General features: G+C 41.4%; 2 protein-coding genes across 4 annotated transcripts in view; both read left to right on the plus strand.

The window, feature by feature from the left end:
* LOC138050922 (D-inositol 3-phosphate glycosyltransferase-like) overlaps positions 1 to 278 on the plus strand; it is a 32,068-nt gene extending 31,790 nt beyond the window's left edge. The window contains exon 6 of the mRNA XM_068897168.1: positions 183 to 278. Within this exon, the coding sequence (XP_068753269.1) occupies positions 183 to 278 (96 nt within the window). The remainder of the gene's footprint in view (positions 1 to 182) is intronic.
* LOC138051655 (uncharacterized) overlaps positions 1 to 10,475 on the plus strand; it is a 91,844-nt gene extending 81,369 nt beyond the window's left edge. For all 3 annotated transcript variants that reach the window (XM_068897908.1, XM_068897909.1, XM_068897907.1), the window contains 5 exons: positions 1,618 to 2,405; positions 3,254 to 3,503; positions 5,630 to 6,376; positions 7,186 to 7,225; positions 9,850 to 10,475. In XM_068897908.1, coding sequence (XP_068754009.1) covers positions 1,618 to 2,405; positions 3,254 to 3,503; positions 5,630 to 6,376; positions 7,186 to 7,225; positions 9,850 to 10,127 — 2,103 coding nt within the window. In that variant the 3' untranslated portion in view covers positions 10,128 to 10,475. The remainder of the gene's footprint in view (positions 1 to 1,617; positions 2,406 to 3,253; positions 3,504 to 5,629; positions 6,377 to 7,185; positions 7,226 to 9,849) is intronic.
* Positions 10,476 to 11,603: the final 1,128 nt, after the last annotated feature.

An 11,603-nucleotide genomic window follows, 5' to 3' on the forward strand; every position in this document is an offset into this window, starting at 1 on the left:
GGGATTGTTTCTTCACTACCCTTCTCCTTTGTTTTTAAAGCGACTTTCGAACGCACTTCATTAATCCGAGATTACTACTACTACTACTACTACTACTGCTGCTGCTGCTGCTGCTGCTGCTGCTGCTGCTGCTGCTGCTACTACTATTACTACTACTAATAATAATGCTTTGGTATCCTCAGGGAGGAGCGCCCCTGCCTTGCCGACTGGGTAGACGTGTGAGTACCCTGCGAGCAGGCTCTCATTGGCTCTGTGGAATGAGTGGCGAAGCCACTTGAAACGGAGAAACGAGCAAAGCGCGCCCGTGAGTGCCCGGCACAAAAAAATGAGAGCAAGGATAGCGTTGTTTCCTGAATACAGGACTTTCGTCCAGGAACACAGCATTCTGATTGGTGAAAAACTGACTGGTCCTGTTGTTATGATACAAGCCAGCATCCACGTGCAATTTTCAGTCATGTTTGATGATGTTTTGCGAGTTGTCAAATTTGACACCTTTGGAGTGGCCGCATTCGAAAAACAATACCTGAACCATCCTTGCAGGTTCTGGTTTTTTTGCTCTCCGTTTCGTCTCAGGCCCCTTCCGGGTTCGCTCCGCTCTCCCGCTTGTATCTCGCGGCTTTGCCACTTATTCCTGCATGAAGCGCTAATGAGAGCCTGCTAGCAGGCCAACGGGTGAGTGAAAGCCTCTGCTTGCCTTAATTTGCCTCAGTGGCAAGTAATTTGCCCAAAGGTGTTGGCAAATGTTCCCTGTCAGCCCGAGGACTAGAAGCAATCCTTCTGACTGTTCTGATGTCGTTTAACTTAATTGGTTGAGAGAGTCCAGAACACCTAATATCTACCAGGAATTGTCTAGTCTAAGAACAAACAGATCACATCCTCGAATTCCAGCTATTGGACTGGCGCCAAGCTTACTTGAATTGGTTGGCTTTGCGGGACAGACCCTTATAGTTTAGTTTTATAGAAGGTGTGATGTTTATTGAGGAAGTCTCATGAGTTGTAGGTGTAAGACACCGGCCCTTGACCATGCCCAACGAAGGGAATTGTGCATGTGAGGCTGCGGTAAGAATGGCATAATCTGTTGACTTTGCGTTTATTCGCTTTGTGCCCTCGTGAGTTAATTTCCTCTACAATAATACTAAACGCCAGTGGCTTGATGGGTACATTCACTATCAGTGCCACGGCATTAGAGGAAGGCATTTAAATTCTCTTCATTGTAGCCAATTTGGGAGGTACATGTGGCACATTGGTTACAGGACTGGAATTGTATGTGCATGCTCTAGATTCAAACTGGTAATCGAATGCAGCTTGATATATTTGAATCTTTTGATGCCGGGTCCTATTCCCTATAGGATATTTTTGCAATTAATCGCGATATACCGTATTACACGGTTTGAGCAATCGGTGCACTTTGTTTCTTTACTGCGCTTGTTCTTGAGGCATGGTACATTACATATACCAAGAGGGTAGGAACAGATACTGCAGGTCTTACTAGTTGCAAACTTAAGGTTCTTAATGACTTTTTTTACTGCAAGGGGAATTAGTTTTCAAGGTGAGGACAGTTAGTTTGCATGTCTGACCAGCAGCCTCTTTCACAAAAAGCACCACTTTTCTTTCCAGAAGAGCAGCCTTGTAAAAGAGGTTAAAGACCAAGAAAACCTTGAGTCGTCATCAAATGAGGCTGAATCATCGTCTTATATGGGCCAGAAGAGCGAGATTGCAGAGGAGGTGGAAAACTCCAAGGCTAAAGGGCCAGTAGAGAAAAGCAACAAACTAACGTTAAATATCTATACTGCGACTCCACCAAATGATGTCATTGCCCAAACTGTGCGTTACCTGCAAAGTCGCCAATTGGAAGATGACATCAAAACAAAAGAAAAGATTTTAACTCTGTGGGATTTTGCTGGCCAACAGGTTTACTATGCTGCACATTCCGTGTTTCTATCTCAGCGAGCAGTTTACGTCTTGGTGTATAATCTCAATGAAAACTTGTTGGCGGAAGCAAAGCCCCGTTGCCGACAGGGAATGAATGAGATTTTGTTGGACAATTTTAACAATGAAAGCAATTTAGATAACTTGTTGTCATGGCTGGTTTCGGTGCACTGTATTCGATCCGGTGCTATTGATGTTCACAAAAACCTTGAGAATGAAAAAAAGAAGTTGCCGTATCTCCGACCTCCAGTGATTATCGTAGGAACACATGCCGATCTGCCTTTTGAAGACGTGAGGACCATGGAAAAGCGCATCAAGAAGATAATTTCAGGGCAGGAGTACGGGGGTCATGTCATAGCGCCATTCTTTACTGTCAACAACACGACTAAGAACGACCAAGGCGTCCAAGGGTTGCAGCAGAAAATTATGGAAGTGTTAGAAAATGAGCCATACATGGGTGAAGAGGTGCCGCTTAGGTACGGTGGCCGTCGATATTTACATTTTTTCCTAAATTTTTGTTATCTCGGAATAGGGACTAAAAAGCTCTATTGGCATTAAAAACTCTCTCTCTCTTTTTTCTTCAGATTTTGAAAGTGGTCATATCATTCGCCTAGACAGATTTAAGGTTGAGTGTAATTTTCAGTCAGAGATTTGACCATGTCGCCATTTTTTGTTTTTGTTTTTTTTGTTTTACTTTGCAACCACCACTTCTCGCGTCCAGAACTGACTGCTTAGCTTAAAAGAGCTACAATCTTGGACAGAATAAAATGGAACAGAAATGCCCTCTTCCCCCTTAATCAAGGATGAAGCCACGTGAAGGGCAAAACGCGCCATTTTCCCATCATTGATTTTGGGGGGAGGGGTGGTCTCAATGTTCCATTTAATCTGTCGAAGATTGTAGGTCAAGAGGAAAGGACGTCAGTGGACCTTAAGTTGTGGAGTGCGCTTAGTGTAGTGGTTGTTGCTCCCGGATTGCATCTCAGCGCTCCGGGTTCGAATCCCAGCTCGTGCGCTCTGACGTTCACTCAGTTTTCCATCCATTCGTGATGGGTAAAATGATTATCAGTATTACTGTGGACTAGTTGTGTGTGCGACGGGATTGAAATGGTGCCTACCCCTGCCGTAAGTTACGATAGAAGCTAAAGAAAAAGGAGCCTTTAGGTTGCCTTCGACTTCTTCGGCCTCATGTCTTTTCGTTCCCCCAACTGACAAGCATGAGGACTATTGGAGACAAAGCGGACCATTATTGGCAGTGCAAAACGAAAAACACCTTTCAATAATTTAAGTTCCCTTCATCATTCTTGCGTCTCATTGTTATTCTTAGGTGGTTCCTATTTGAAAAAGTTGTGGAAGATCGTGTGGCCCAGACGATATACCACATGGACCTTGATCAGCTTCTCCCTGTCATTAAACATGTTTGTCATATCGATGACGAGTACGAAACAGCATTGATGCTTAATTTCTATCATGACCTTGGTGTAATTGTGAAGCATGGGCGGACTGTAGTGTTGCAGGCTCAGTGGTTGATCGACTTGTTCAAGCAGTTAATCACTGTTCCGCGTTTTGATGAAGCTGTAAGTGAAGTTTGTTATTTACGCATTTCTAATCTATGCCCAAGAGAAGCAAAATAATCAACCAAAGTTTTTTTTGGTTATGCGCGTGCAGTTTCTGTTTTTCTTTAAGGACTGACAAGTGCCGTGCTTAGTGAGCAAAACGTCAATAGACCACTAAGGAAGGGAGGAGGGGAGGGCGTGTCGTGTAACTGCCTAACTGACAAGGGAAATTGCAATCAGGCTATGAGTTGTTAAGAAAATGCAGTAAAATATCCAAATTGCAGTTTTTCTTTCCACAGTTTCCCGTGGTTGTCGAAGAGTAATGGATTTCAATCATTCCCCTGGCGTCACTTTTGTTTATACCAAGAGTGACGCAAACGTCACGGGTAATTTACGTCAACAACAACGTGGCGATAACGGATAACGTCACGGCGGACAAACGTGACGGATAATTTAACGATCTCGTTATTCAGTAAATAGTGTTTCAGCAGCATTTTGTTCTTTTGTAATTTTGGTCTGTTTATCCAGAAGCTATGGGGAGGCGCGGTTAGTGTGCTCGACTCCGGATCGAGTGGTCCGGGTTCGGGTCCTGGCCGGGGATATCGTGTTGTGTTCTTGGACAAGACACTTTACTCTCACGGTGCCTCACTCCACCCAGGTGTATAAATGGGTACCGGCAAAATGCTGGGGGTAAGTCTGCGATGGACTAGCATCCCATCCAGGTGGGAGTAGAAATACTCCTAGTCGCTTCATGCTACAGTAACCGGAGATAAGCGCCGGCCTGATGGGCCTTCTAGGCTCGTAGCGGACTTTTTATCCAGAAGCTATAATCACGTTACGTCATCATTTGAAATCTTTGATTACTTCATAACATGCAAATTCGTTAGATCTCAAAGTAAACCTGACGAAGGCTGCTATTGGCGAGCCAAAATTGGGAAGAGTTACGTTAAAGTTTTTGTTTGGAAAAAAAGGAAAGGAACTTTATTTAAGTGTCTCGTAGGTTTAGCGCTGTAGCACTAATTGGGGACACTGTAAAGTGAAATTAACAATTAACACAGCAAGTCAAATGTTAGTTTTTGAGGAGAGGGGGAACCGGAGTATCCGGAGAAAACCTCTCGGTGCAGAGTAGAGAACCAACAAACTCAACCCGCCTAGTCGAGGAATCGAACCTGGGCCACATTGGTAGGAGGCGAGTGCTCTCACCACTGCGCCATCCCTGCACCCCGAAGAAGGTTGAGCAAAACTTAAATTTATAAAATAAGCATTTGAAATTTAATTAATGTTTGTTGAAAACAAATAAGAATTGTTACGCACAATGTTTTTCGGGTCGTAGGACAAATGACGATACCGGATATCGAGTGGAACAAAAAAACCAAACTTTCTCTCCGGTCACCCACATCGTAGCACAGATGTTCACAGTTAAAACTATTGTTAGCGGCATTGAGTCCAATCTGAGTCCAATCAAAACGAGTACACAAATGCTTTACAAGTCTTAAAAATGTTTTTTTTTTTTTAACACATTTAATCCTTTTTGTTAACAATACCGGGAGAATTATAAAATTACGTAATTAGCCCTATGGGATGTGTTACCGAGTCATGTAATAACCGGATATGGCATTGCGTGCAACGAAAACAAAAAAAAACTCGTTTTTGGTCACGCACACGCACGGTGTTACACTGTGAAATGTTTCGTGCAACTTGTCCCGCCACAATATCGCCAAAAGATTGCGGACAAGTTGCACGAAACATTTCACAGTGTAACAGCACCTTTAGTCTGTCACGTAGTCGTCTGTGGTTTGGTCATCGCTATTGCCTCTGAATGAGAAGTTACCGAGTTCGAATCCTCCTTGGGCTGCGTCTACGAGGGTAAAAAAGTCACGCATGCGCAGCCAAATCGTCTTTCCTTGAATCGCAACGTAAGCGTAATATCCGGTAAAATCTGATTGGCTCACATTTATAGACTAACATGACACAAGATAACATCACTCTTGACAGATGGGCGGCAGACGACTCGTCAAGAAACTGTAGCAGGCGTACCTTTTCGCGCCTTCTCTAAAGAAAAGTACGCCTGATCGCAGGTTACTTGTCTCAGAGACGCAAACTTGTGCATGTTCTTTGTCTTTTTATGACGTTTCTCTCATACTTAGGTTCCTAAGTACCGGAAGTATTGGAAAGAACTCCAAGATACTGGTATTCTAAAGACAGCTCTTGTCGATCATGTCTTTTCCGATTTTATTGAGAAAGGCCTGCGAAAACAGGATATCCTTGAAATGATGGAGCTCTATGGATTAATCGCCAAATTTTCCTCAGGAATGTCGATTTCAGAAAACGAAGAAGAGCAAATCTACTTTGTACCATCTCAGTTAACATCATCACCATCAGAGCTTTGCGAGATCAAGCCGTCTGAACGCGACCCATGTCCACTCTTTGTGCATTTTCTCGATGGTTTTGTACCGCATGGGCTCTTCCCACAGTTTGTGTCAAAATGCATCAGTTGGTGCTCCGAAAATGGGTTCAAGGAAACTCCTAAACTGTATAATAGTGGGGCCAGCTTCTTACTTAAAAAGCACATTATATTCGCTCTTATTTGCAGAAAGCGTTTCATCAAGGTCGTTTTACAGAGCCTTCTGTGTTCAAATAAAATGGCCATCAAAGTTCGCACTTTCATCGAGGAAACCTTAAAAGGCTTCTCACAAGAACTTTCTTGGCTAAGTAATCTGCAGTATCAGTTAAGTGTGGCATGTACGCATTGCCTGCAAAGTGACCAAGACGATTCCCTTGTTCTTCTCCAAGTACTACCTTGTGGAGAGGTGGCCAGTTGCCGGAAGAATTTTTCACATTCAGCGGTTACAGTTCCAGGACTGGAGAAGTGGTTTGAACTTCAACATTCTCAGGTAAATGCAGTCTCTCAAATTCACTGAAGTGTAATTTTAAAATGTTGATCAATAATTGGGACCAGTTTTTCCAATCAACCAACCAATAATCAATCAATCAATCAATCAATCATTCCATCGTTTATTTACGTATCATGTAACGTCTTGCGCGCTTGCTAAAGAAATATGTGCAGAGTTGTCAGCGGTATGAATTTAAAAACAACTTTCGTAGCTGGTTAAGTTGTTCGAATTTAAATCTGTTGCACATTCTCTTTTTATAAAACTCGGTTATTTTCTTTTAAGTGGAAACAGACTTCAAACGAGATTTGAGGACAAATAACGAAGAATGATCATTTTCTGCGCATAACCTGTGCATTTTTTTTACAACACTTTTAATATCGGTGACACGATATCTGTTATTTAACAATTAGACCCGTAACCGCAAGGGCTATAGCCCTTGAGGCGAAGCCGAATGGGCTATTGACGGGTGGCCCTTGAGGGCGAAAGGTCTAATTGTTTTAGTATCACCCACCTTAGACGGACAGAAAAGGCAATAATAAAGTTAGCAAATGCAAGTTGAAGAAATATTTATTTGGGAATAAAACGAAAGAAAGCGTCATGCTTTTCGCTACTCGAGGACTATTACTAAATAGTCCTCTACTAGTGTAGCCAATTAAAATGCAGGATTTGCATTAGTCCACTAGTTGGGTGATACTAATAATATTTATCCTCCTTATCAAGGATAAAATGAAAGGATTTATTAGTTTACCGGCAACAAATCTGATGTCATTGTTGTGCCCTGAAAGATAGAGATTTCTTTTTAATTGCAGAACGAGAAGCGGGAAATGGACATGTCTTCGGAGGCAGTAGGTACGCCAAGCTTAAGTCCATTTTTGGTCATTGCCCCTTGCATTGTAAGGTAGCGGAAACGTTCCTCAGTTCGTTGAGGTGGGGTAATTTCAAAATCAGTGCCAAGTGACCCTAAACGTTTTATGGATTTGTCGAATTTGTGAATGTTGTACGGTGAAAGGCATAAATTTAGGAGGCAGCGCGCCTAGTGATTATGGCGCTTGTCTTGAAATCTGGAAATCCCGGATTCAAGACCTGCTGTGGCCACCAGTTGAATTTGATCCTGGTAATCTCTAGTTCATCTTCTCGGCTGCACTTAAAGTTGTAGTTGTTGTGTTGTCTGTCATTTGCTCGGAGATATTAGCCTCTAGGCTATATTCTGAAATGCGAACTGAAATAAAGTTTGCATGTTTGCATGCATGGTAGGAGGGTCGAAAATAGGACTTTCTAATCCCGCTTCCCGCCACTAATTTTTCTTTAATCCCGCCATCCTTCCTGCTGGGTTAAGTCTGGCAAATTTAGCCACTTTTGGGTAAATTCGTTTGGATCGGAAAACAGCACATGAATCGCAGCGAAGAACCTTCGGGTACACTTAAATGAAAGGGAAGCATTGGATCCGCAGAAAGACTGGTGAATTGTGGGGAATATTTTGAAACATCTGTACTTAAGAATATTCAACATTTGTTTTCACTGCCATCCTTTCCTAAGATATTCCAATAATGTACTGAAGTGAATAAATATTTTCCAAAGTCATGTCGAGGAAACAAAAACACAGTAACATTGAAACATACTACATGTCTTGAAGATGCAGTTTGTTTTGAATTGTAATAAAGTATCAACTGTTCAACCCGGGTGGGCACTGCATAGGCACACCCAGGAATGACTGGCGCCTTTCCAATTTCCAATTCGTCAAGAAGCAGGGTTTTTTCACCCTATTTTGCCTTAATTGAAAGACGACAAAATGAATTTCTGGGCGGACCGAGTCAAAAAATCAAACCTTTATTACACCTCACTGGGCGGCCAAACCGAGATGTCACTCAGCGGTTGTGACCGAGTCTGCCGTGACAGTATTTGAAGTGGGAATGATCTTGTCACTCCCGGTGACCTCTTTCTGGTACAGATGGTCCGGCAGTGTACCAGCCCGAGCCATTGCTGCTTCTTGTCTTACGCCTTTCTGTAGTACATAGACGCCATACGTTTTAACCCAATCTCGCATCATTGCAATTTATTCGTGAGAAGCCTTGCCTACAGGAGGTTGTTTCATTGAGGAATGCCGAACCGGCTAGGCCAAGCGTCTGTTCAGGTAGTGGATACCATGATCTTCGACTCGTATAGTAATGTACTGCAGATCAATAGGTTATTCGTTTTAACTGTGTGCATATACCAGTGGGTTGAAAAAAATCAGCATTTTGACGCAATTCAGTCACAGTTCCCTGCAACTCCGTCGCCATCAAATATTTCATTTTTTCCTTTAAGTTGTTGCAAAGTGGGTCTACTCTTTAACACTGTTGATTGTTGAGAACTCAACAGTAGAAAAAAATCACTTGTGTAAATGAAAGTCTCCCATCCCATTTCCCGTACATAATAATCAAGAATGCCCGCATCCCGCCATAAAAAATCCTGAACTTCCCGCTTTCCGCCAGAGAAAAAAAGGCTTATCCCTTAACCTGCATCCCGCCAACCCTTTGTTAGGCCCTCTGATAGCAATGGATGAAGATGTTGCTTAAAAAACTTATTGAAGAAGAGTTGACAATGGCTTTTTAAAGGACGTTTCGGTTGCTACTGTAACCTTCAGCTAAAAATGTAAAATTTAATGTAACTAGGTCCTAGTCTGGTACAAATGGTCATAAATGTAAAGGTAAAAATAAATTAAAATATGTACAATGAATGTGGTAATGAAAGCTTTAGCAGTGAAATGCCATGAAATTTAGGCAGGAACTGTATGAATAGCGTGCCAAGATTCTACAAATTCTTTTGGATTTTTATAAGCATGTGGGAACGATACCTAAATCTTAATAATTTTTGGAATACTTTCATCAACTCATTTATTGCGCATATTTTAAATTAATCATTTTGCTATTACACTTACACCACACTAGAACACCATTACATTTACATTTTTAGCTGAAGAAGGTTACTGTAGTAGTAAAGTAGTAGTAGTTTTTTTTTTGCTTTTCAAAGCCAGTGTCAACTCTTCTTAAGTAATTTTCATCAATGCCTGACTACAACCCAAACATTTTTAAGATGTTGCTTGCTCGGTTCTACCAGTCGGGGTGACTGTGAATGAAATCAGTTATGTAGCAGCTTTTGCAACCTGGTATTTTTTGGTATTGAAAGCAGCTTCTATTGTTTTTAATTCTAAGTCATTGTTTCAATTGTTTAATTTATTTGTTTTTGGCTTGGGTATCGAACCAATCACATTATTCGTTACGAGAGCTGCTACATGAGTCAATTAAATCAGATCAAATATTGTTTTTTAATGCCGAAATATCCGGGGCAAACCTCTCGGATTGGAGTAGACAAGGAACAAACTCAAACCATATATGACGCTGACTCTAAGAATCGCACTGACGTAGACAAATGTTCTTGCCGATGAGCTAACCCTGCTCGCCATTGAACCTACTGTCATTACTTTTACCCCTCAGATTTGGACGTACGTTTTCCATGTAAGTCTGGTACTCCTTCAGACGATGATCTTTTTAACATTGCCGAAAACCTTGGTGGTCAATGGAAGTGGGTTGGTCGACGTCTCCATGTCCCAGAGCGTGTATTGGAGCAAATTGAAGATGACTACACTGGACTCTCTGAAAAATGCTTCCGTGAGTATAGGTGTTTAGGAGAGGACGCCAAAATCAATTCATCAAAATTTAAAATGTACTTGCGTAGTGACCAGAGCCATTGTTTTAGTCAAATAGCCCAATAGACATTTTGGCAGATACGGCGGTCATTTAGATTTCTATTCTTTTGAATAGCTATTATGAGATGCCCCCTGAGCACCCCATTATGTCTTTCGACACAATAGAAATCAAAATGGCCGCCGTATCTGCAAAAAGATCCATTGTTCCTGGGGGTCTTGTTGTCCCTTAATTGCCTTCATTGCCTTCCCAGATCAGATCATGCAGAATTCAGATCAGATAAGGTCAGATAATTTATTTAACTCAACTCAAACAACAAAAAAGTACAGAATAAAAAGTTGAGATTCACAAACAACAAAAACTATGAATAAAGGAAATTTGTTACAACTATCTAGATAATGAGTGAGTTGGGATCATCCAAGTAGCAGAATCTAATGAACCCACCAAAAAAGAAAGAGAAAAACATACATACAAGGTAAACCCAGAGATAATTTCATTCTTCAGGATCAAAAATATTTCTTCGTACGCTAGGCTAGTAATTATTAAGGAGTGAAGGAATTGAGCATAGAGTTCTTGAGGGTGTTACGAATAGTGAAAGAGAATTTGATGTAGTAACAGATGAGGGCAAAGAATTCCAAAGACGAGAGCCAGTGAAGTTTGAGGAACGTAAACCATTTTGAGTAATGTTAACAGAAGTGACACAAAGATGGCCATCACAAGACTGGCGAGTGAAGTAGGAGTGAACAGAAGAGGAGAAAGTAAAATATTCATGAAAAGATGGAGGTAATAGTGTGTGTGACCTTTGATAAACAAAAGAGAGTACCTGTAATTTGATGATATCGTTAATGTCAAGTAAGTTGAGAGATTTAAAGTGTACCTAAACTCAAATATTTCTCCTTACTAGTACAAATCTCCCCATCCAAAGCAAACATATGTCACCATTGTTACCCAGAATTTCGCTTTTTCTGTGCCGTGCAAGCCACGTACCCACGACTGTGATGTGAGAGGCATGGGTCTATTCTCGATTTTACGTCACAAACTGTTTTGCATTCCTGTCTTCAAAGACATTTTGCATTGCAAAACAGTTTGTGACGTAAAATCGAGAATAAACCCATGACCCTCACATCACGGTCGTGGGTACAAATTACTGCTAAATTTCTTAACTTTGCACGTCTTGCACGACAGATGAAGCGCAATTTTGAGGTAAGAATGGTAAAACGTGGTTGATTTTGATGGGGAGATTAATATTGTAGACGAAAAATATTTGACTTTAGGTGCACTTTCAAGGGGCTAGGTCACGCAATTTAGGCAATTTCAGCACTGATCAAATGGTCATAGAATTAACTAAAATATCAAAATAACTGTTCAAAACTGTAGAAGAACTCTAACAAAACACAGGGAAGCCAAGAAGGGACATGGATGGACAAAACTGGAGAGGATTGAAACGGATTGAATTTGGGTAAATTTGAAAAACGTCGGCCCACCTTTTTTCAAATTTATATCAGTCTATATCAAAATGTCATTTACAAAGCTGGAAAATCATT

Source organism: Montipora capricornis, chromosome 6 (genome assembly GCF_036669925.1).
Source record: "Montipora capricornis isolate CH-2021 chromosome 6, ASM3666992v2, whole genome shotgun sequence".
NCBI classification, from domain to species: domain Eukaryota; kingdom Metazoa; phylum Cnidaria; class Anthozoa; order Scleractinia; family Acroporidae; genus Montipora; species Montipora capricornis.